We start from the raw sequence: 26,181 nt of genomic DNA, 5'->3' as shown, positions 1-26,181 counted from the left end.
ATATGCAACTTGTTAGTGAAAAATGCAAGATGTGGAACAGTGTGTATAGTAGTCTATCATCTGTGCTTAGACAAAAAGGGTGTGGCAGGGTTGAGTGTGTAAAATAGATATATCCATAGGATATATGGACTATTTCTTGAAAAAACCCAAGTTGTCTCTAGGAAGAAGAACTGAGAGACTTGAAGGCAAGGGGGAAAGAGATTCACCTTTCATAAGAATACTTTTCTGTATCATTTGAATTTTGTAACATGTGCATGCATTAACTTTTTTTTTTTTTTTTTAAAGCCCTGCTGTCTCCATGCCGCAGGTGGATTTAAATCAAAATCATCAGAGTTTGAATTTACACCTGCCACAAAATGTGGCAATATCTCGGGATTTTTGTTTCATTCTCCTTTTTTGCTTTTCTTCTCTCTGTATTTTCTGAATTCTTATGTGGTGTCTACCTTGTGCCCCTAGGTTGTTAAAAGCTGGTTGGGCAGCAAGTGAGAGCAACGGTGACCTTTACAAATAGGACAGAAGTTCATTATCTAAGGAAATAAAATCCATTAGAATGGGCCACCTAAAGTGCCTGGAAAGAGAGAGATGGTGGCAGAGGTAAGTGGGTGAGAAGTTCCAGGCATCACCTGTGGCAAACTTGGCTCCAATCCCCCAAATCATTTCTGAAATGTGAACCCAGAAAGTAGAGAATGTGAAACTAACAGCTCACCCTCAAACCGAGTGCATTAAAGATTTTATTACCGCAATAGCTGCACCACGTTTTTAACAAGGATAAAGAGATTGCAAAACGTTTTCTTCCACAGTGTCGCTGCTACAAAAATTATACCTGTGGAGGAAAAGATTGTCAGCATGAGGCTCTTTTGCTTGTGGAAATGTGACTTCAGGTGAGCAAACAGCATTTGGGCAACCCCCCGGATTCGGCTCCCCTTGACCGAACAGTTCTGCTTTACCAGGCAGAGTCCAAGTAATTCTTACTAACTAAACCTGCTCAAAGAGCACTCCTCTCCCCATGTGGGCTCTGAATGGGTGGAAAGTGAATCAGCCATGTCAAACTGAAGCTTTGCAAACTGCAAAACTGAGGGGGCTCTGATGGGACTGCCTCTTTGGGTCTAGCAATGAGTTCCAGGGACCAAGAGTGCCCCAGCCAGCTTAGAGGGGACTTTCTCTGTCAAATTAAGATCAGAGAGGGCCCCTCATACACCGCTCTGGGAAAGTAAAATGTGGCAGCCACTTTGGAAACAGTTTGGCAATTCCTCTAAAGGTTAAACAGTTATATGGCCAAGCAGTTCCACTCCTAGGTATATACCCAAGAGGATGAAAACAAAATATTGTACCTAATGTTCATAGCAGCATTATTCATAATATCCCCCAAGCAGAGACAACCCAAATGACCAACTGATAAATGAATAAATAAAATGTGGCATAGTCGTATAATAGAATATTATTTAGCAATAAAAAAGAATGCAGTAATGATACATGCTACATGGATGAACCTTGAAAACGTTATGCTAAATGAAAGAAGCCAGTCATGAAGGACTATATACCGTATGACTCCATTTACATGAAACGTCCAGAATAAGAAAACCTACAGAGACACAAAGTAGATTAGTGGATGCCTAGGGCTGAGAAAAAGGGATGTGTGGGTTGAGGGATGATGGCTAGTAGGTCTGGGGTTTCTTTTTAGGGTGATGAAAAGATTTTAACATTGTGGTGATAGTTGCACAACTCTGTGAATATTCTAAAAGCCATTGAATTGCACACTTTAAATGGGTGAATTGTGTTTTATGGGAATTATGTTTCAATAAAATTGCTTAAAAATAAAAAAGATCCTGGAGGGTTATTAATCCTGAGAAACTAACCAAGTCAGGTTGGAGCAAGCACCAAGCATGAGAAGTTGGCCACTTCCGGCCTCTTCCTTCTCTTGCAGGTGTCTTTGATGCAAGGGGAACAGTGTGGCCAAGCTGGCCTTCCCTCTGTGTTAGCTTCAGAATGTAGCTTCTTGATGAGACAGCCCTCATGTGGGCTGGGGACTCCAGTGTTTGGATGATACAGCATGTGTTCTATATTGTACTTAAAACAGGAACTCCACCCCCACTTAAATACTGAGAAATCCAGACATTTTCACATTGCATTGCACTGCCAGGCCATACGGACTTCTCAGTTTCACATCCAGCTGGCTGAGTTGATGGACACAGTGGAAAGAACATTGGAGGGGCTGCCAGAAGACCTGGGTCCCAGTCCTTGTTGTGCCTTACAACTGAATATAGTAGCCCCCCATTATCTGCAGTTTTGCTTTCCATGGTTTCAGTTACCCATGGTCAATTGAGGTCCCAAAATAGGAAATGGGAAATTTTAGAAACAAACAATTCATAAGCTTAAATTACACATCATTCTGAGTAGCATGATAAAATCTTGCTCTGTTCAGCTCTGTCCCACCCAGGACATGAAGCGTCCCTTGGTCCAGCATATTTCCTATTCATATAGTATGTATGAATAGGAAAAAAAATAGTATATGTAGGATTTGGTACTATTTGAGGTTTCAGGCATCCAACTGGGGTCTTGGAGCATATCACCCATCCCCCCAGGTAAGGGGGTCTACTGTACCCAAAGTGATGGCACGCTAACTGTGACATCTGATCCTTCCAATAATATACTGAGTAATTGGGATTATTGCCACTTTTACAGCCAGCAAAGTTAAGTCATACAGCTGAGCAAAGTCTTGGTGTGTGTTTTGAAAACACTCTGAAGTTCAATATTTTTCCCTTTAGATTCCCTACGTGACCTTAGACAAGTTACTTGACTTTCCAAATGTTACTTCCTCATCTTAAAACAAGATCAGTTGAGAGGCAACATTTATGTTTCCTTTATTCTCTAATATCCCATTGTTTTTGAATTATCCTCTTTTGAGGTGTCATTCTTTCCATATTTTAAAAAGTTATGTTCTCTCCCAATGCCTACTAAGTAGGATTCTATTCTCTCAGAATGGAAGAACTTGCCACTATGAGCCAGATTCCCAACACAGTGTGTATCCCTCTAATGCTATAGTCTCCAAACAAACCTGCTTACATTAATAACTGTACATCAACTGGAATTAACTCAGAGATTTCCCCTATGTGCGTCCCAAGTGTTTTCCTTATTGTTTGAGACAAAATAGTCATTCATATTTGCCCGTTTCTTGAATCTGTGCTTACAATCATTGCCTTGCCCCTGCCAAGTTGAATTTTGCCTAAGGAAAACAATGTTTGTTTTTCAAAGTAAATCAGATGGATGGATGGAGAGTTGAGATAAATAGCTGGGAAGATGAATGGATGGAGGGAAGATCAAATAATGGCTAGAGGGCCAGAAGAATGATGAGATAGGTGTCTGGGTGGATGGGTAGAGGAATAAGTGAATGGGTAAGTGGCTAAGTGGTTAAAAGGATAGAGAAATGGATAGATGGGTAGATGAATGGATGAGTAGATGGGTACATAGATGAGTAGGTGGGCAATTGGATGAATGAATGCATAGACAGATAGATCAATATGTAAATATAAATAACCAAACTTAGATGCAATAAAAAATACATACTCAGTCCCATCTTCACCACTTTGCACTGTGATTTGCGAAGCCCCCAGTTTGGGCTCAGATAGATTTATCACACGTTTGTTCCAGAGGAACTTAACTTTCTGTATTTTTCCAACATTAAGATCCACATCAATAGCACACGTGTGACTTGCCTCTGGTTTGAGGGATCCTCTGAAAATATAGACATAAAATGTTATATCAGCTGGATATATGAATACATAACATGATTGCGATCTATCACTTCTCTAAACAATAGTTGCTGTTGTTGGTTTTCTGCAAACACCTTGAATGACTTCATGCACATCCAGGGGCTGCCATAACATAAAAGTATTTGTGCAGAACACACCTTTTAAAAATACGGGACTCCAGATTTCCACTGTTTTAGTTTTTACCTACAGCTGAGTCAAATATTTGGGGTGGCATTTTAATGCTCTAAGTTTGTTACAGGACTATTTGGGGCAATGTCTTATGTTTAAAGATGCATGTGGTTCAGCAGATGCCATTTGTTAGCATCTCATGTGTATTACAGGAATTTGTCAAGGACATTTAATTCAACACGAACATTTTTATGTAAAAGTTAGTGCAAAAACAGAACCTAAATTCATTGTACAGATTATGCATTCATCTAACACATATTTACCAAGCACCTCATATGCCCAGCAGAAGCCAGATGCTGAGGCCACACAGCATGGATGAGATGGCCACAGGCTTCATATGTGTACCTATGTGTGTGAAGATGGGGTGTGTGTTGGGTATGTGCCATACAGATGTGCCTTGCCTGAAGAGATTTTGATATTTACAAAACCCAAGTCAGAAAGAAAACTATAGGCAATATCCCTGATGAACACAGACACAAAAATCCCCAACAAAATGCTAGCAAACCAAATCCAACAGCACGTTAAAAAGATAATTCATCACAATGAAGTGGGTTTTATTCCAGGAATGCAAGGATGGTTCTACATATGCAAATCAACAAATGTGATTCAACATATAAACAGAATCAAAAACAAAAAACATATAATAATCTCAATAGATGCAGAAAAAGCTTTTAATAAAATCTAATGTCGCTTCATGATAAAAAGCCCTCAACTAACTAGACATCAAAGAAACATACCTCAAAATAATAAAAGTCATATATGACAATCCCACAGCTAACACTATATCGAATGGAGAAAAGTTGAAAGCATTCACCCTAAGAACTGGGACTAGACAAGGGTGTCCACTCTCATTACTCCTATTCAACACAGTACTGTAAGTCCTAGCCAGAGCAATCAGGCAAGAGAAAGAAATAAAAGGCATCCAATTGGAAAAGAGGAAGTCTACTTATCTCTGTTTACTGATGACATGATTTTATATGTAGAAAATCCTAACAATTCCCCCAAAAGTCTGTTAGGCCTAATAAATCACTTTAGTAAAGTTTCAGAATACAAATTAATGCACAAAAATCAGTTGCATTTCTATACACCAAAAATGCTCAAGCTGAGAACCAAATCAAGAACTCAATTTCATATACAATGGCCATACACACAAAATATACCTAGGAATACATTTAGCCAAGGAGGCGAATGAACTCTACAGGGAGCACTATAAAACACTGATGAAAGAAATTGTAGATGACACAAACAAATGGAAAAACATTCCATGCTCATGGACAGGAAGAATCAATATCATTAAAGTGATCTACAGATTCAACACAATTCCTATCAGATTCACAAAGCCATTTTTTACAGAATTAGAAAAAACAATTCTAAAATTCATATTTTAGAATATGAATAAGAAAGAGCCCCAATAACCAAAGCAATCTAAGCAAAAAGAACAAAGCCAGCGGTATAACATTACCTGACTTCAAACTATACTACAAGGCTACACTAACCCAAACAGCATGGTACTGGCACAAAAATAGACACATATATCATTGGAACAGAATAGAAAACCCAGAAATAAAGCCACATATCTACAGCTAACTGATCTTTGACAAAGTCAACAAGAATAAACAACGAGGAAAGGGTTATTGAATAAACTATTCAATAAATGGTGCTAGGATAACTGGTTAGCCATAGGCAGAAGAATAAAATTGGACCCCTATTCTTTACCATATGCAAAAATTTACTCAAGATGGATGAAAGACTTAAATGTGCTGAAACTATAAAAATTCTAGAAGAAAACATAGGATAAAACTCTTCTGTATGTTAGATTAGGTGAGGTGGGTGGATCACCTGAGGAAAGGAGTTTGAGACCAGCCTGGCCAACATGGTGAAACCCCATCTCTGCTAAAAATACAAAAACATTAGCCAGGCATGGCGGTGGGTGCCTATAATCCCAGCTATGTGGGAGGCTGAGGCAGGAGAATTGCTTGTACCCGGGAGGCGGAGGTTGCAGTGAGCCGAGATCTTGCCATTGCACTCCAGCCTGGGCAACAAGAGTGAAACTCCATCTCAAAAAAAAAGAAAGAAAGAAAGAAAGAAAGAAGTTATGACTAAGACCTCAAAGCAAATGCAGCAAAAACAAGAATAGACAAATGGGACTGAATTAAACTAAAGAGCTTCTGTACATTAAAAGAAGCAATCAACGGAGTATACAGACAACCTACAGAATGGGAGAAAATATTACAAACTATGCATCTGACAAAAGATTAATATCCAGAATCTATAAGGAACTTAAATCAACAAGAAAAAAACTAATAACCCCATTAAAAAGTGGGCAAAGAACTTCTCAAAAGACATACAAGCAACAAGCAAACATATAAAAATATTCTCAACATCACTAATCATTAGAGAAATGCAAATTAAAACCACAGTGAGATACAATCTCATACCAGTCAGAATGACTATTATTAAAAAGTCAAAAAAAAAATAACAGATGTTGGCAAGGATATGGAGAAAAGGGAATGCTTATACACTGTTGGTAGGGATGTCAATTAGCTCAACCCCTATGGAAAACAGTATGAAGATTTCTCACATAACTTGATAGAAAAATAGAACTTCATTTTGACCCAGCAATTGCACTACTGGGTAACTACCCAAATGAAAAGGAATAGTTTATCAGAAAAATACCTGCACTTGTATGTTGATCACAGCAATATTCACAATAGCAAAGTCATGGAATCAACCTAAGTGTCCATCAGTGGTTGATTGGATAAATAAAATTTGGCATATCGACAACATAAAATACTATGCAGCCATAAAAAAGAATGAAATCACGTCCTTTGTAGCTACATGGATGAAGCTGAAGGCCATTATCTTCAGCAAAATAACTCAGAAAATCAAATATTGCATGTTCTCACTTATAAACAATGGGTACACATGGACATAAAGCTGGAAAGAATAGACACTGGGAACTCCAAAAGGAGAGAGGTTGGGATGGGGATAAGGGTTAAAAATTTATCCATTGGGTGCAATATTCACCGTTTGGGTAATAGGTTCACTAGAAGTCCAAACCTCACCATTACACAATATACCCATGTAATGAATCTGCACATGCACCCCCTGAATCTAAAATAAAATAAAATAACAAAAAAAGAAAAAACAATCTAGTCAGGTGACTGACATTCCAAAGGGAGTTAGCACATGACTCATTTTAAACAGTGAGTTCCCTCTCTCTGGGCCTCAATCTTCTCGTCTGTAAAATGGGACGATTGAACTAGACACTGAGACTTTCTTCCAGCTCTGACATTCTAGGATTCAATGGTTCTGTATAATAGATGCCTAGATTTATAAAGCACTTTATCTCAATCAATTTTGAATAATCTATTATGGAAAGTATGATCATTTCACATTACTATTGAACTTACTTGAAAATCTCATATTGTTTTGAGTTTCCATTACTTCCATACAAAGCAATCCTGATGTACCCATTCACTTTCTCTTTTCCAGAAAGTGTGACTGATATCTTATATCTCCAACCTGTCCAAAGAAATACAACCCATTTAATGAACTCATCTTATTGATGATCTATGAAAAACATATGAAAAAATGATCTATGAAAACATTATTGTTCCAAGCTCTGAATCCTCCAGGGGTGAGAGGCAATAGGACTGTGACTTAATTGAATTCCTGAGGCCCAGGAATTAAGGGTACGTTAGGTTCTAGGTGGGAGCAAGGGACTCAGGGGTCAGTAGATATTTCAGTTCAGCATAGTCCCTTATGAACACAGCAAGGTATGTGCTCTTGGATGAATGAAGGGCAGCTGATACTGCACATGTGTATTTTGACTGATACATGGTACAATGGACTGAATTTATGTGGGTAAGAGCCCACATGAATGGGATCAGTAACCTCATAAAAGAGACCCCAGAGAGCTCTCTTGTCCTCTTTCCACCACGTGGGAGTATACAACAAGAAGACAGCAATGTGCAGCAGAACCTGATCGTGCTGGCACCCTGATCTCAGATTTCCATCCTCCAGAACTGTGAGAAATATATTTCTACTATTTATAAGCCACCCAATCAATGGTACTATGTTACAGCAGTCTGGACCAATGAAGACAATGGGTGTATTGCATGTTGTTTTGTCACTTGCCTTCTTACTTAATACACCTTAGAGGTTTTCTCTCTTTAGTATGCAGAGGTATAATCTTCTTTTTAATGGTTACATGTAGTATTTAATCTATAGTATTTAGTCATTTACCAACTGGTAGACATTTAGGTTTTCCCCTCAATCTTTTGCTCTTAAAAATAAAGAGCGAGCATCCTTGAACACATCATCTTATGCACACATGCAAGTATTTCTCTATGGTACATTCTGAGAAGTGAAGTTACTGGGTTAAAGGAATGTGCATATAAGATTTTATAGATACTGCCAAACTGTTATCTTTTATGATAAATATTTTGAGGATTACAGGAAATACTGTATGTGAAAAGTGTTTTGTAAAGTGCTGATATAAATTTTTAAATTTGAAACTCCCTTAGAAAATAACTGCTCTTCTTTCCAGCCATTATATGCTATTATTCACAGTAAACGAGTCTTGATAATTTACTATCTTGTACTTTTAAAATAAGAAGCAGGGCAAAATGACATCACCACAAAGTGTATGTATGTAGGAGGACTAATACAATAGATAGTCATGACTGCAGTGACTTCTTGACTTAACAGTGACTTTCACGTTGCCCACTTCTGTTAATAGATGCACCCTTCCAGCAACAGGGGTGGGTGAACATGTGACCCAGCCTGGGCCAATCATTGTACTTTTCTCTGCTGGTCAGGAGTATTGGTTAAAGGGGTGAGACCCAACACAAATTCCATTTCACTGTCCTTTCATTACAACTTAAGCTTGTTGTAGTTAAGTTTCTATCCATTGTTACCAAGGATACTGACTAATAAGGTTGGCACACTTTTAAAAATTATTTGCAAGAATTTGAAGTGAGTAAAATGGGAACTTACTAGTGAAGTTACCACTCTCTCCTGTGTTCAGGAAAAAGGTTTGTTCCACAGCACTGGTTTTCCCCTTAAACTGGTCAGCATACTGCCCCATTTTGGGGCATCCTTCAGCTGGACAAGGGAAACACTTATTCTAGTGGAAAAAAAAAAACATAATTTGTCTGTTAGTGGTAGACCTTTGACTCACTCACTTAATCAATCAATTCAGCTTCCTTCCTATGTCTATCTACCTATCTACCCATCACCCACCCAACCATCTACCTTTCATTTACCTATGCAACCATCCATCTACCCATCCCTTATCCATCCTTTCATCTACCTATCCATCCATTCTCATACCTATCCATTAATCCATCCATTCCTGCATCTATCTACCCGTGCACCCATGCATCCATGCTTCCATCCTTGGAATTGTGCATAGAACTGTGCTAGGCCCTGCAGAGTATCCAAATAAATGCCTCGAAAACTTGGAATATAGTTGGGAAAACAAGTCATATCCAGGAAGCAGTAAAATTAAAATATGAATGGGGTATGCAATACAATATATGTAGGGAGAAGTGGGAGAGATAGCAAGTTATTTCAAAAGAAGTGAGGAAGGGAAGGTCCAGGACCATTTTCACTTTAATGTGAATTATTTCTCCAGACTCGTTGATTCTTATTTGTTGCTTCTCAAATGATAATTCTTTAATTAGGCACAGAGGAGGCAATTTGCTGTCTTCGAATCAGGGATTGCTTTATGCCACAGTGTCATTGTCCTCTGCTCTTTGACCCCATGCCACATCCAAAATGCATGATGTGTAGAGCTGCCTTGTGATTTGGAAGGAATCAGACAAGTACTGGAGGCCACGTGGCTATCCATGACCCAACAAGAACTAGCACAGTGAAGGCTTCTCACCGAACACTCACAGACCTTGGAGATCAAATACGATGTCCTTTTGACCTCAGTTCAAGAATGTCACGGTTAAAATTAGTTTTGAAAGGACAAAATATGAGTTTAAACATCCTAACCAAGTAATTAAAGTTTAAGTCATCAAATAATGAATGAATTTATGTCATCAAATAATGAGTGAACATTAAATGAATGTCTTTAGTTGTAATACACTGAGAAGGACCTGCTATTACTAACTGAAGCACCGCCTAAAAAATCAAACAATTTCAGAGAGTGGGATATTCTGCCAAATACCTGGTCTGAAATCCACATAACTGGCAAGTCTTCAAAGACCAAGAAAAAATGGGAAGCTGTTCTTGATTAAAGGAGACTAAAGAGACACCAAAATAATTGCAATGCAAAAAAAAAAAAAAAAGAAGAAGAAGGGAAGGAAAGAAAGAAAGTAGGCAAACAGATACAGCTCCAGAGGGCATTATTTGGATAACTAGAGAAGCTTGAATATGTACTATATATTAGAAAATATTAGTGTATCAAAGATACATTTCTTGAATGTTATTCTATAGGAGAAGGATCTTGTTTTCAAGAGATGGAGGCTAAAGTTTTTATAAGTAACATGTCATAATGTCTTTAATTTACTTTCACATAATTTAGAAAAAAGTATACATACACACACATATATAAAATGTTAGCAATTGGTGCATCTAAGTGATAGGTGTACAGTATTCATCATTATTCTTCTTTCACCTTCTCTGTAAATTGGAAATTTTTCTAAATGAACAACTGGGGACCCTAGTAAGGGCCCAGCACAGTCAGGTCTGTGCCTTTCCCCTCCAGCCCACCCTGCTGCCCGGGGGAAGATGGCTCTGTGAGGTGCAGAATTTCCATTACCTCCCTGCATTAGTTGCAGAGTTACATCTCTTTGTTCTGTTCTAAGCCACAGGAACACAAAAACACCCCAAACAGGGCCAGCAACATCTTCCTCAGCCTCCTGGGGTAACCTACCTCCTGAAACTCATCGTAGGAGGCACAGGGATAGCCCAGGAAGCCATCAGGGTGGAGGATGCTGCTTGAGTAATACTCGAAGCTTCTCAGGTGATTGCAAGCCACAGAGCCACTAATTCCTGAAAAAAAACAAAGGCCCCAGGAGCTCAAAGGAGGCTTTTCACTTTTAAGTGTGAACAACTCATTCTGACTCAGGAGGAATCACCTGCACATTTCACCGATGGGTGTCGGCTCCTGAATATCTTGGGACATTTGCTGAGCAGGGACCTACTCAGGGCTAGGTGACTGTGGAGGAGTGACATGTCCTGACAAGCACCTTTGTCCACTCTTCCAGGGGCCAGGCATGTAACACAAATGAATGAGAAGGGCTGGGGGCTGGGAATAGGGTGGGGTTGTGGGGGAGAGAGAGAGAGAGAGAGAAAGTGATAGAGAGAGGCAGACAGAGGCAGTTGGTCGGGGGAGAGAGAGAGAGAGTCAGAGAGAGACGGAGAGTCGGTGGGGGGAGAGAGAGAGTAAGAGAATCAGAAAGAGACAGAGAGAGTCAGTTGGGGGAGAGAGAGACAGAGAGTTGTTAAGGGAAGAGAGAGAGACAGAGAGTCGGGGAGAGAGAGACAGAGTTGAGGGGGAGAGAAAGGGAGAGCGTCAGAGAGACACAGAGAGTTGGTGGGGGGAGAGAGAGACAGAGAGTCAGAGAGGGACAGAGAGCCGGTGTAGGGGGAGACAGAGAGACAGAGACAGAGAGAGAAATGGAGAGAGAAAAAGAAACACAAAAAGAGATAGTGATGAGAAAGAGAGAGATTCAGAAAGACAGAGAGAGAGGATAGAGAGACAGAGGAGAGATGCAGAGACAGAGGAGAGAGATATAGAGAGGGTATACATGTGTGTGTGTATATATAGTATATATACACACATACACTATGATATATACATAGCGTGTGTGTGTATATATAAAAACACATATATATACATATATATGTATATATACACATACATACAGAGAGAGAGAGAGAGAGACTAAGAGAAGATAGCAATAGCTGTAAAAAGGGCCCCTCTAACCCTACACAGTCTGGCCAGGTGTCACATGTTCAAAGCCCCAAATCGCCTGGTCCTCTGATTTTTTCATAAGAAGCCAGGATCTCCACTTCTACCTGAAAACCTTCGCATGCATGAGTGAAGGCAGCGCATCCCCATCTTAAAAACAGTTACCGTGCCGGCCCATCCAATGCTGCTGCAGACCACATCCTATCCCTGTGAGGACCCCTGACATACCGGGCAGGCCTTCCCCATCAACCAGGCTTTTTTATTCTTCCTCTTTGCTATGCAGGGCGCAAGGTAAAAGCGGTGACGGCAAGGTAGCCATGGCCCCCGGCCACTCTCTCACTGCATTTTACTTATCATCCTTTTCTTTAGAAAAAGTCCAGAAAGGTGTTTTTTCGTTTCTCTGGCTCCTTGGTAGAAAACTTCCCATGGAGAAATGCACAGTGACCCTGGCACACCTGCAGACCACTCCTGGGGGATCTGCGGGGCTTTACCGCCACCCACTGAGAAAGGAACACTTCCCTTTGTGCCCAGGGTGGCTTCGTTCTCCACGGCTCCCGGCCCTCGGCCCAGCGACTTCCAGCTGAAGCCACGTTCCCTGTGCCCACGCCGGCGCTCATCACTGGACAACAGAAACTGTTTCAAACTTAATTGTTTCTTTCATCCAAAATTGCTGCCCTGGGACCCCATAATGGAGGAGAAAGTGGATTTAATTATTCCTCAGTGCCCAGTGCCTGGGTGACTCGGAGCTTGACACAATAGAAACACACTCCAGTGCTCATGGGCTTGCTCACTCGACATTGCCTCTCTAATTAAGCCTGGGCTCGTTCCTATTATGTGTGCCTTGCTCATCGTTTGTGGGAGGCGGCAGCTATTATTGTGACTCTGGTGCGCTTTCAGGGAGGCTGGAATGGCCACATCTCCCCAGGAGTTACCTGAGAGGGCAAAAGCTCCGTTTATTTGCTGGTGGATGCTGGCGAGTGCTTTATCGGCTCTACTCTTTGACATTAAGCACATGGAATATTAAAATGCCACACAAGGCTACTCAACTCAGTTTAAAAGTGTATTTCGTGCCTGCTTTGGATGAGACCCTGAGAAGGGTACTGGAGTGTCTGAAATGTGCAAAACATAGCCCTTGGCCTTGGGGAACTCCCGGCTCAGAAAAATAGACTAAAATAATCACAGGCCCAAAACCACCCTTCCCTTTTCAGGGAGGAGAGTGAAGCCTAGTGTCAGGGGAGGGGCAACAGGAATCAAAAAAGGCCAGAGCAAGGGGCAGCAAATCAGATGGGGCTATGAGGTCGCCTAATGGCGGGAAATGGGCCCTGCTCTCTCAGATGAATGGAAATGTACACAGCTGGCCAGCAGCCACCATGGGTCTCCCAGACCTCCAGGCCTCCCCCTCCTACATGTGCACCCCAAACCCATAGAGCACATCCCTCCTTTGTCTTCTTCTTAGCAAAGTCCCCTTCCATTTCTAGCACCTAACAACAGCAACAGCAAGCAAGTCAAGGCCTTCAAATCTTGGCCTATGCCCTGCAGTTCTTCAAGGAGCAGGTGCTGCAGGTAGGATGGGTGGTCAAAGCCAGAGCCAACATGCCAGCCAAGCTGCTGTCCCAGGATCCCGACAACAGGGAGATACACAGGCTGGGGCATGAGATCAGGGTTTTATAGTTAGAAATTGGGCTTAGATATAGAGTGGCCTTGGATGAGCTATGTAACTTTTTTTTTTGAGACAGTCTCACTCCGTCACCCAGGCTGGTGCAGTGGTGCTATCTCGGCTCACAGCAACCTCCACCTCCTGGGTTCAAGTGACTCTCATGTCTTAGCCTCCTGAGTAGCTAGGACTACAGGCGCATGCCATCACATTCAGCTAATTTTTGTGTTTTCAGTAGAGATGGAGTTTCACTATGTTGGCCAGGCTGTCCTTCAACTCCTGACCTCAAGTGATCTGCCCACCTCAGCCTCCCAAAGTGCTGGGATTATAGGCATGAGCCACCACACCCAATTGAGTTATGTAATTTTTCTGATCCTCAGTTTTTGGATCTGCAAACTGGGACTAATCAGAGTAACCATCTCATTGCATTGTCGTGAAAATGCCTGGCACATTTTCACAACACTCCATAAACGGTGGCAAATGTCAGCATTATGAAGGCCAGACCATGCATTCTGCTTTCTCCCCAAACAGAGCAATTGCTGTCTTACTTCTTTAATTTACATACCTTCCCATATTCCATCAATATCAATAATGGTTGAAAGGATATTTTTCTTACATCCGGGCATTTCCTTTCCTCCATTTGGAAAGAAATCCAGATGGCCCACCTTTTGGCTCATTCCAAAACCTAAAACATTTGAAGCAGAGATGAGCGGCGAGGTGAGTGGTCCCAAAGTTAGGTTATGGCCACAGCAAGACCCTTTTTGGGAAATTCTCCCTTTATCACAGCTACCACTGCCTCTAGCTCTGCAGAAAGTTCTCAAAGATGGGTGCTTGGCAAGATGAGGACGGAGGAGAGGGCAGAGGAAGTGAGATGAGGGGGAGGCTGAGCTTTGGGTGAGTGAGACACATACATTTGGATGTGTATCTGTGTGTCTCGGAGAGTCCTGGACCATATTGATATGCCCTGGTACCATTATGCACCAGTAGACATGTCAAGACTGGTGCAATTTGTATTACTTTACTCATTTTAAAATTTTGATGTCTACATTATATTGTTATGTGGAGACTACATAATATTACACTGTTATATTGTGAGCCATAAAATATGGCTGGGATCTTTGGCTTTCAAAGCGCATGAACCCATGATCAAATCCTGGTTTTACTTACAGATTTTGGGATCTGGGATAATTACTTAACCTAATTGAGCCTCAGTTCCTCAGCCATGTGTTACAGAATTAATAAGCTAATGTATGCAAAATAGTCAGTGTAGCACATGGTAAACAGTAAGTAAGTGATAACATCATCATCGTCATCAAAAACATACCCTTTACTGGCAAGTTTCATGAGTGGCTATGTAAGAAAATATTGGAAAAAGAACACTGATTTTAGAAGAATTAAATAATGGGATAAAGTCTCCAACAAAACAAAGTGTAACCAAAGCTTTGACTGAAGAAGGAAGAAAAATATTCAAAAATTAACTTCATATTTTGCAAGTATAGGTCAAGTTTTAAGAATGAATACATCTGCCACATTAGTTACTGGTAGATTGGGGAAGGATGCAGAGTTTGAAGATTGATTGACAACCTTTCATAGACTACAGAAGGGTTTTTGTTTAACCCAGGGCTGCAGGCTGATTCCACTGGCATTGAACTAGCTATTTATTTGGGACTGGTACCCATTTTGACTGGGCTTAGCTGCCCAAGCCATTCCTGTAGCTATTTCAAATGGCCTCCCCTGCTGCGTGTGTATGTGTGTGTGAGAGGGGATATCTGGACCCAATGTCATTAGCTGTAGCACAGGTCAGCAGGAGATGGGATTGAGGAACTCACCTAGGGAAGGAACTATGGGAGAAGAATCTGTGTGAATCGCATCCACAAACATGGCGTCGGACGGATCCAACCGAACCTCCTCAGGTTCATCCTGGAAGCACGGCCCTGCTGGATCCAGCCCTGAAAGGGAGAAGGTAGGCAGGCTGGACTCTTAAGAACTGGGATTTAAAGCCAGTACTGGCAGACTAAGCTTGAGGATTCCTCCTACCCCAGCAGCTACGGTTCTGGGGATTGGGTCTGCAGCTCTTGGTCTGCCTGGGAGAGAGAGTCTGGGACAAAAAGGCTGGGAATGAGGTCATTGCCTGTGGATGAACATTCAGAAATACCCAGTGCCTGGCTCCATGGAGGACCTGGGTAGCCTTCGTACACCCCTTCTTTCCCTTTTTCTTTTTGTCCTCACACGTTACCATTTGGCCACTGCTCTCAGAGACTGCAAGACCCCAGGCCTTACCCAGCTGCATGCATCTACTCCTTTGTGTGGCTCCTGCCATTCTCCAGCCTGCTGTGCCCTTTCCCACATTCTTCCTTTATCTAAATCTTTCTCCTCCAAACCCAGCTCACACACCACCTCCTCATGGTTAAATGGAAAATCTAACCCCTCTCCTTTCTCAGCCCATTCCATCCACTTTGTATTATGCTGTCCCCAGGCCATCTTCAGAGAGAAACAGAGCGTGGGAGGAGGGGACATACAGTGGCCTGTATTCTTGCCCTAGTTCTACTCCAGGTCAAATGTCTGTCCTCTCTGAGCTTCCGTGTCCTTATCGGGAAAGTAGGAATAATGACAACCACCTACCTTACAGGGTCGTTGTGAAACCCTCATGAAAAGATGTAAGAGACTTTGCAAACTGCAAAATTCTACACAAACACAAACCAATACCCCCTCATCCTTCACCCAGTGCCTTGGGCCAAGGGACGCTCATTAAATGTTGATGTGAACTGTTTGGTGAAGTTACAAACTTATTTGGCTGCACAAAATAAAGTTATTTGTGTCTTTGCCTTATATGCATTCAGTTTAGTGCTTCATTCATTCATTCATTCAGTATTTACTGAGCGCCTTCTATATGGCAGGTCTCAGTGTGCATTTGCATTTTCTGTCTTTGCCTGGCACAGTAAAGACATTCAAACAATTACGTGGAACTGACGAATTTTTAAAACCATCTCACATTTTTTCTTTTACTTTGCCATACTCTGAAAATAATAGCCCTTAAGTCATGGATTTAATGTGCTAGTAAAATCTTTCTCCTTTTCTTTTCTTTTCTTTTCTATTCTTTTTTTTTTTTTTTTTTTTTTTTTTTTGAGGCGGAGTCTCGCTCTGTCGCCCAGGCTGGAGTGCAGTGGCTTGGGATCGGCTCACTGCAAGCTCCGCCTCCCGAGTTCATGCCATTCTCCTGCCTCAGCCTCTCGAGTAGCTGGGACTACAGGTGCCCCCCACCACGCCCGGCTAATTTTTTGTATTTTTAGTAGAGACAGGGTTTCACCTTGTTAGCCAGGATGGTCTGGATCTCCTGACCTCATGATCCACCCACCTCGGCCTCCCAAAGTGCTGGGATTACAGGCGTGAGCCACTGCGTCCGGCCTCGCTTCTTTTCTCCTCCCCTCCCCTCCCCTCCCTCCCTCCCTCCCTCTCTCTCTTTCTTTCTTTCCTTGCCTCATTTCCTTCTTTTCTTTTCTTTCCTCCTTTCTCTTTTCTTTCTTTCTTTCTTTTTTTTTTTTTGAGATACGATCTCCCTTTATTACCCAGGGTGGAGTGCAGTGGGGCTATCACAGCTCCCTGCAGACTGGAACACCTAGGCTCAAGCAGTCCTCCCACCTGGGCCTTTCGAGTAGCTGGGACTATAGGCGAGAGCCATCACTCCTGGCTAACTTTAAAAATTTTTTGTAGAGACAAGGTTTCACCATGTTGCCAAACTGGTCTTGAACTCCTGGCCTCAAGGGATTCTCTCGCCTCAGCCTACGAAAGTGCTGGGATTACAGGTGTGAGCCAGTGGCCCAGCCTTTGTTTTAAAAAATGAATGCATTTTTATTTTTAATTATCTATTTTTTAATACACATTATGGAAAATTATTTTTAAATTTAAGGCCGGTCATCACAAAAAATCGGGTCCCCAGGAGGACCATCAGGGGCGCCCTTCGCCGTCGAAAGGGCGCTGGCCGAGGCTTCCGCGGTGCGCACCCGGGGGCCTGGGACTCCGGCCCAGGGCCCCGCGACCCCTACCTGTGATCCTGCCCACGCGGCCCCCCAGCCTCCTGCCCGCCTCCGCGGCCGTGTGCGCGCCCAGGCTGTGGCCGATGAGATGCACGTCCTCAAGGCTGTACCCCAGCTGCGTCTGCGGAGGGATAGCGTGTCAGGTCCCACAGCACCGCGTGGGGACCCGCTGGTCTGAGAGTGGGGCGCCGGGCCCTGCCAGGGTTGGGGGCAGGACCCGGGCTCGAGCACGCCGCCTGGGGCAGGGCGACCCCGCTCCCTATCTGCAGCCTGCGAGTCCCGCAGGCCAGCTCGTGCGCGGGGCAACAGTGCTGACCAGCGGCCACCACGCCAACTGCAGGCCACCTGGGTGGGCGAGGCACACGGCCTGCCGCCCCGGACTGCCCCACCCCCAGCTCTCTTTCCTCGTCCCTGTCGGGAGTATGGCCTGTCTGGGCGAGCGCGGGTAGAGTGGGCCCTATCTCTGGCTCCCCCCGCCCCCCTCCCGATAGATCCTGCGGAAAGGTCCAGGGCCTTCCCTCGTGGGTTGGCGGAGGATGAAAACTCATCTTCTGCACTGGGAGCTGCTGGGCAGCCCAGCCTGTTCTCTGACCCTTGCAGAACAGCCTGCAAGGAAGGTCTATTTCAAAAGGGGAAACCAAGGCTTAGTTTGCCTCAGGCCCCACAGCTAGACAGTGATAGGGCAAGGTGTCTTCAGGACAGCAGGCAAAGAGGAAGGTTGCAGAGCTTAATCTTGGGAATGGCCCTTCTTGATTACAACCTGGGCTACTGGCTGCTGGCCTCTACCCATGCCCACGGGTCCCCAGGCTGCCTCTCCGCGCCACGTGGTACCTCCCTGCCCCTCTCTGACCCCTACCCACAGGACAGGGCCCAGGCAGGGTTTTACCGACAGTGCTTGTATTAAGAAAGCCGTCTCCGCCCCCACAACCCGAATGTTTTGCACGGCTTGGGTGTACATTGCCCGGGACCCGTGACTCCAGTCCACACAGATGCAGTTCACCTTCTCCACTTCAAACATTTTCTGGGGAAGACAAACAAGTGAGAGAAATCAATTTATAAACAGCCCGCAATTGCACACCCCAGAGATAGGCATTCACATCTGTCAAACACCTAGCTCATGCCAGAGCTTTGATATTCTTATACCTGCCCTAACGTCACCCTCACTGCAGTGCTATGGACTGGACATGCTAATACCCGCTTAACAGATATGGAAACTGAACCCTGGAATGGGTGAGTGACGTGTCTGAGGTCTCACACATTGTTAGGAACACAACCAGGTTAAAAAGACCACTTACTAAATCAGGTGTGAGCAGACTACTACTCAATAACATGTCAAATTCAGCTCCTCGGTTGCACCAGCCACATTTCAAGTGCTGAATAACATACGTGGCGAGTGGCTTCTGATTTGGACAGTGCATATATAGAACACCTTCATCACTGCAGAACATTCTATTGGATAGCGGTGCTTTAGAGGGTAAAATTTAAGTGTTTTTTAACATCACAAAGGGGTTTTACATAAGTCATCAGGGATAAATGCCCAGCAGTTTGCTGCAGTCTCCACCTCGAAACTTTTTGACTGAACTCTGGGTGTCTTCAGCCTCATAGGAGATTGTTGGCTAGAAATTGGTAGGTAGAGAGAGCTTGGTAATGGATGCCCTTTGGAACTGGGCTTTCCTCAGTGGTTTTAAAAAGGATCCATCTCTCTCTGAAGTATTTCTTTTCCCAGTCTAAGGGAAACTGGGGGCACAGTGTTTGAATCTGTGTGTTGGGTGCTGGTCTCACCAGGGAGTGGCCAAGTGGTGGGGCCCTACCTTGCACATGTCCGACGGCCAGCTGTCGTCCGCCTTGTCTAAGAAGCCATGGATGACGAAGCGTGTCTTGCGGTCCAGTTGGAAGTTTGAAGCCTCAATCGTGTCTGGTTCCGTGCCAGTGATTAGCTGGTTTAATTTAAAAAGATTAATTTGAATGTTGCCCTTTCCAAGCCATGAGTCTATTAGAGCCAGTTTCAGAATTGATATCACAGCTTCAATGCCCACAAAGTTGGGTCAGACTAGAAGGAGCTTCTGACCTGGGGTTGTGGATAGATTTCAGAAAGTCCAAGTTCACAGACTTTCTATTTTAATTAATCCTTAATCCATATCTAGCATTTCAGTTAATCGCAAAACTAGACAATAAACCACAGTGGTATTAGCAACGCCTGTGACTCTGTCCCCGGTAGAAGTCACAGGTATTTTCAGGTCATAATATAATTATTGCAGATATCTAAAAATATCATTTATACTCATTAATATTTTAAATTATAATAGTTATTAGACCAACCCCTAGATCTTGTTATTTAGTGAGATATAAAAAGCCCATATATGACTATATCACGTATTTATATATTTAAGTGTTTTGGTAATTATTTTTCAATATAATTAGTTTCTTTTGTAATCCAATATATTTTATTTTCGCATTTAAAAACATTGACCTGGCCGGGCACGGTGGCTCACGCCTGTAATACCAGCACTTTGGGAGGCCGAGGCAGGCGGATCACAAGGTCAGGAGATCGAGACCATCCTGGCTAACACAGTGAAACCCCGTCTCTACTAAAAATACAAAAAAAAAATTAGCTGGGCGTGGTGGCAGGCACCTGTAGTCCCAGCTACTCGAGAGGCTGAGGCAGGAGAATGGCATGAAACCAGAAGGCAGAGCTTGCAGTGAGCTGAGATCGCACCATTGCACTCCAGCCTGGGCGACAGAGTGAGACTCTGTCTCAAAAAACAAACAAACAAAAAACAACAACAAAAAATTGACCTAAGAAGGGGCCTTTAGGCTTCTCCCAGGTGGCCAAAGAGGTTCCTGGCACAGAAAAGGTGAGGAACCCCTGGACCAGAAGCTTAAGTGTGGGGGCAAATTCAGTTCAGTGGAGCTGTGAGACTTTGGAATGCACTTCTAAATTGCCACAGGCTGCTCGACCCCCTTCCACCAACCCCTACAGATGAGACGCCAGAAGATGCCACCAACCCCTACAGATGAGACGCACAGTAACCATGTCCAAGCCGACTCTGGGCTGGGGGCACTAAGAGGGCTGGGCTGTCACATAGAGTCCCACAGTGGGTGACCTCAGAAACCTATTGACAGACACCTGGCTCCCTAAACTCTGTCAAGGACCAGAGCTGTGAGCTGCTGGATTCTCAGCAATGTCTTTCTTGAAACTGTCTCCTGGTCACTTCTGACACTCTGGAGCAAGTCTGATGTGCTTCTGCTGGGCAGACCTGCTGAAAACTGGAGGTTGCTCCAGAGGACCTCATCTTTTATCTATTGTGGCTACATGTCCCCTCTCCCCTACCTGTCTCCTAGCTCTTCAGGAAGGATTTACACCCGCCCCAACCCCCAATGCCCAAGAGGCTTCTCCCCCTCCACTCTCCTGTGTAGAAACAAGGCAGACTTTCCAGTGGCTACACCAGGCCTGGGCTTCTCCATAAATGCTGCTCATAGTCCCTTCCTCCCAGGGAACAAGGCATTTACGCTGGGGTAGCCCTTGAAGTTCTCTGCACCAGTGTGTGTGAATGTGTAAGTTTCTGGGTTAGGCATCAGTAGATTTCATCAGATACTCAGGTGTTCATGATCCTGAGAGCTACGCCTTGGATTCTATGCCTTGGAGTTTCTGGAAAATTCTAAGGCAGTGCCTTATGCCCTAGACAGCCATGCAAAGACTCCACTGTGGCGGCCCAAACATACCCACCATGTAGCGCTTACATGCCCGCTCTTACTTGGAAGTTGTTTGGATTTTCATTTGTGTACAGAAGAAAGCGGGTGTCAATGTCCTTGGGGGACCAGGGAAGTAATTTTACAGGTCGCTGAAGGGTTCCTGCCCACGGTTTTTCATCAGAAAAGCAGCCAAGTTGTCCGTAGCAGACCTCTTTTCCTAGGGTGAGCCACAAACAGGACATGTGTGAACTTCTGGAAAGAAGCAACGTCATATCCATACAGGAAAACTCTGCAGGACAGAGCCCAGGTTTGGCTAAGGCCAGTACTGGTCTTTATCTTTGCCATCAACATTTCCCAAACCTCTGGGATGGTAAGAATCACCTGGGGGCTGCGGTGTCAGGGGGTGGGAAGGGCGGGTGGGGGCGGGCGGCAGTGTGGGGAACAGATGTATTGTATATACACATTCATAGGTCCCTCCCTCAGAGATTCTGATTCAGAGGGTCTGGGGTGGGGTCCTGGAAACACACATTCAGTAAGTGCCCCTTACCATTAGGCAAATTGGGGAGTTGCCGATGCATAGGTTGGTGCAAAAGTAATTGCGGTTTTTGCCATTACTTTCAATGGCAAAAACCACAGTTACTTTTGCACCAACCTAATACGAACTGCTGCCTTAAAACCACCTCTTTCAGGAAACTTGCAGCTGGCTCTTTACATGAAACTTCAAATAGTGAGTATTTATCAAGTGCCTACAAACTCTGTAGCACAGAGTTGCTACTTTGTGTTGACATCTCTATTACACACAGCATAGGCCGTGCCCACACCACTTCACATGTCTTCATGTCATTCTTTTATGCACATTTTTTGAAATGATTCTCTGCCATTTCATATTTTCCCTTTTGCTCTTTGAAAAGGTAAGTTTCTTAAGAACAGGAATGATTTGTGTATCACACTATGTGCAGTAGAGACTCAATACATGTAATCCATGATCCAAATAACCACATCTAAGTCCGAGAGTACTTTCTGTGTCCGTGACATAAACATGATCACAGGATATGGTCACTACGGGTGACATAATTCCAACCCAAAGGATTATAATGGGTCCTTTCTCTTACGCTTCCTCAACTCCTGTACTAATGATGCCAAATATTGGTGAATCATTAAAAAAACTTGTAATAGTTTATATTTATTTACTATGTGCCAGATACCATGTTAGTACTTTACTGGTATAGTATCATTTAAGCCTGAAAACACAAATATGGAATTAGTATTATCTCCATTTTACTGCTGAGGAAACCAAGGCACAGAGAGACAAGGTAAGCTACCCGAGGTCACAGCTAGTGGTGGAGGCAGGATTTGAACACAAGAATTTTAACTGGGAATAAAGCTAGAACTTGAGGGGACACAAAGATAAATGAGATATGAACCCTGTCCTGAAAGGGAGGAGCTCTAATAGGGAAGCAATATTGATGGCGTTGAATTCATTCTGGGAGGAGGGTGCACCCTTGGAGGTGGACTCTAGGAGGCTCAAGCAATGTTTGCCCCAGGGGAAAGGAAGCTGGTTAAATGAAGGGGCTCGAATGCAAGACATCTGGGCTCTCTGAAGTGGAGAGCAGGAAAGTGTTGGAAGGTGTGAGTTGGTGAGGTTGAGGGGAGATGGTGGTGGCAGTGGCAATGCTGTGCTTCCACAGACAGTCCTGTGTTTTTGGGACTCGAGTACAGGGGGCTGAGAAGCAGAAGAGCCTGAGGAGGCTGGGGGCAGGGAAGTGAGAGTGAGGCTTGAGGCTTGGCCCTGATAGGGCTTCTTGCAACTCGGGAAGACCTGAAGCTGGGCAAGAGGGAAGGCCCAAGGAGGAGAGAGATGAGGAGAGAGCCTGGCGTGAGCCTTGGGGAATGTCCACATTTGGGGCAGGAGGAGGCTGCAGGTCAGCAAAGGAGATGAAGAGGGGTTGTACGGCTGGAGGAGCAGTCGCACCCACCCCAGTCTCTGCCGTCGGGAGCCCGGCCTTAATTCACGGCCAGGATGGAAGGAGAGGCCAAGAGTGGGCTGGCGGGGTTGAGAAGACAAGGGAGAAGAGTCACAAGGCAGAAGAAAGCCCCCACAGGGACCCAAGGAGACCATGTCTCCTACAGCAGGACTTGGGGGGCCAAATTGGGCAGTGAGGTGTTCTGGCAGGAGAGGAGGTAAGGCAGCCCCCACAGAGAGGGAAAGACTCCCAGAGGAAGCACACCTGTGAAGGCGTAGGCAGATGGGAAGTCAGCAGGCTGGGACTCAGGGGGCTCCAAAAGAAAGGGAGGTGATTCGTGTTTTAGGAGAAGTAGAATTTGAATATCTGTAACTCCTCTGGACAGAACCAGGTGGCAAGAACAAATTGGAGAGACAGAAACGGTGACTCTGAGAAGAGGACACGTGGGCATGATGGCAGAAAGGCAGGCTTGCCTGGCAGGACTGGGCTTTCTTGGGAGGGGGCACATCCACATGACTTTGGTTTGCAGGCAAGGACAAGGGCATTGGGACCCGGTGGGAACACCACACCCTCCACTTGTCTCCCAGCCATGAGAGTCTTTGCAGGAAGAAGGTGGCCAAGCAGGAGGGTTACCGGAGATACTCTGTGTCCAGCACATTGCCCTGTGTCTGCCTGAGGGTCAACACTCTCTGAGTGGCACAATTGTTTTCTCCAAGTAACGATAATGCTCTTCATAATTATAATAATAATTATTAATATACCTCTAGCTGCCTCACCAAAGGCCAACCCAGGCATGTCACTTTCTCCCTAAAGGAATGGTGAAAGCATCCTCACCTCTGACTGTGGCCAGCAGGAGAAGGCCGAGGGTCCAAGGGGGCAGCATCTACATGGATGGAAACACAGACACACACAGACCCAAGCGCACAGTGAGGCTGGCAGGGGCAGGACCCAGCTGGGTCAGGAGCCCGGGTCACAAGGACAGTGAGTGGAACAGACGCCCAGCAACCCGGGCCCCACAGGGCTCTCCCTTGAGGTGGGGACCCTGAGGCTGAGTCCTCCCAGTGCACAGGGAGTTAGACAGCAGCACACTAGGACCCCGGACTCAGGGGCTCCACTGTGGCGGCTTCCCCGCCTCTGGGCCACGTCCCTCTTGTAGCCTGGGCTGCCCCTGCCCTACCAAATCCCCTGCCCACACGGGGCCCTGACTTACCATGCTGCACCAGAGCTTCCACTCACTGCCCAGCAGGTTGGCTGTGGCCTTTTACAACCAGGCTTTATCCTTTGGACTCCTTAGAGGAAAGGCCGGGGCAGGATAGATAAGGCACCGCACGTGGGCGCTTTGAACCTAACTTATCATAAACACATAAAACAAGCTCAACCCTGGGAGCAGCAATGTTTATTAAGTAAGATTCAAGGAAAGGAAAACCAACTTTGGGAAGGGAAAGAGCTGTGTTAATCTGAGTTTATAGGTTTAGTTGCCAAGAGATTGTGTTCCCAAAGTGGTAACAGGGAAACATCATGCCGTACATAGCATCTCTGGAACAAAATCCCTTTGGACACATGAACCCCCAAACCCATCGTGTCATCCTGTTGCTCTTGACAGACTGTGCAGGCCTAGGAAGTCAGGAGACTTGCTGCTCAGTGGAACTGACTGTTTTTGAAGACACACACCTTACTTACTTTGGGGGTGGGGTACGTGGAGAGCTACCTTCCCTATTAGAGAATCTAGACAGAGGACATAAACGAAGGCAACCTCCTTTTTTGAAGACAAAGCTCCAAAAGAATAAAATGAGGCCAGGCGCGGTGGCTCACACCTGTAATCCCAGCACTTTGGGAGGCTGAGGCGGGCAGATCACAAGGTCAGGAGATCGAGACTATCCTGGCTGAAACGGTGAAACCCCATCTCTACTAAAAATACAAAAAATTAGCTGGGCGTGGTGGCGGGCCCCTGTAGTCCCAGCTTCTTGGGAGGCTGAGGCAGGAGAATGGCGTGAACCTGGGAGGTAGAGTTTGCAGTGAGCTGAGTTTGCCCCACTGCACTCCAGCCTAGGTGACAAAGCGAGATTCCGTCTCAAAAAATAAAAGAATAAAATGAACATGAACACTGTTCAAATACAACTTTGTTTAGAAATAATATAGCTTGTTTTAAAAGTATTTCTGAGCTGCACAGACTGTACCTTGACCTGGAGATAAGAAGAGGAGGTATTTTCTTTTCTTCACTGCTACAGAAGAACCTGGGCGAATAACCAGGTGTCATCCTGCCATGTTTTAAATGGGTGTGTAATTTAGATACACCAAACTACATACATCTTAAGTTGAAAATGTAAGTACAGGCCGGGCACGGTGGCTCACGCCTGTAATCCCAGCACTTTGGGAGGCCCGGGTGGGTGGATCACAAGGTCAGGAGATCGAGACCATCCTGGCTAACATGGTGAAACCCCATCTCTACTAAAAATGCATAGTCCCAGCTACTCGGGAGGCTGAGGCAGGAGAATGGCGTGAACCCGGGAGGCGGAGCTTGCAGTGAGCCGAGATCACGCCACTGCGCTCCAGCCTGGGCAACAGAGCAAGACTCCATCTCAAAAAAAAAAAAAAAAGAAAATGTAAGTATAGTTTTATCTCACACCTGTAATCCCAGCACTTTGGGAGGCTGAGGAGGGTGGATCACGAGGTCAGGAGATCGAGACCAGCCTGGCTAACACAGTGAAACCCCGTCTCTACTAAAGATACAAAAAAATTAGCTGGGTTTAGTGGCAGGCACCTGTATTCCCAGTTACTCAGGAGGCTGAGGCAGGAGAGTGGCGTGAACCCAGGAGGCGGAGCTTGCAGTGAGTAGAGATTGCGCTACTGCACTCCAGCCTGGGCGACAGAGACACTCCATCTCAAAAAAAACAAACAAACAAACAGAAAACCATTTCCAGCAGCCAGATCTTTCTACCACCATCACCACCCTTGTAACAATACTGAT

At 44.6% G+C, this 26,181-nt stretch overlaps 1 protein-coding gene across 1 annotated transcript; it reads right to left on the bottom strand.

The window, feature by feature from the left end:
- Positions 1-718: 718 nt before the first annotated feature.
- Positions 719-24,449, bottom strand: LOC100445870 (pancreatic lipase-related protein 2). The gene is made up of 13 exons (XM_002821176.5): positions 24,424-24,449; positions 24,048-24,096; positions 21,312-21,466; positions 19,368-19,493; positions 18,443-18,577; positions 17,566-17,677; positions 15,352-15,471; positions 14,088-14,207; positions 10,828-10,946; positions 8,940-9,069; positions 7,352-7,463; positions 3,565-3,732; positions 719-823 (listed from the first exon to the last, which is right to left on the bottom strand). Exons 1-13 carry the CDS (start codon positions 24,424-24,426, stop codon positions 760-762), a joined length of 1,413 nt encoding a protein of 470 aa, XP_002821222.3. The 5' UTR covers positions 24,427-24,449; the 3' UTR covers positions 719-759.
- Between the last annotated feature and the right edge of the window lie 1,732 nt (positions 24,450-26,181).

Source organism: Pongo abelii, chromosome 8, assembly GCF_028885655.2.
Source record: "Pongo abelii isolate AG06213 chromosome 8, NHGRI_mPonAbe1-v2.0_pri, whole genome shotgun sequence".
Classification (NCBI taxonomy): Eukaryota; Metazoa; Chordata; class Mammalia; order Primates; family Hominidae; genus Pongo; species Pongo abelii.
This window is presented reverse-complemented; position numbering and strand designations above follow the sequence as displayed.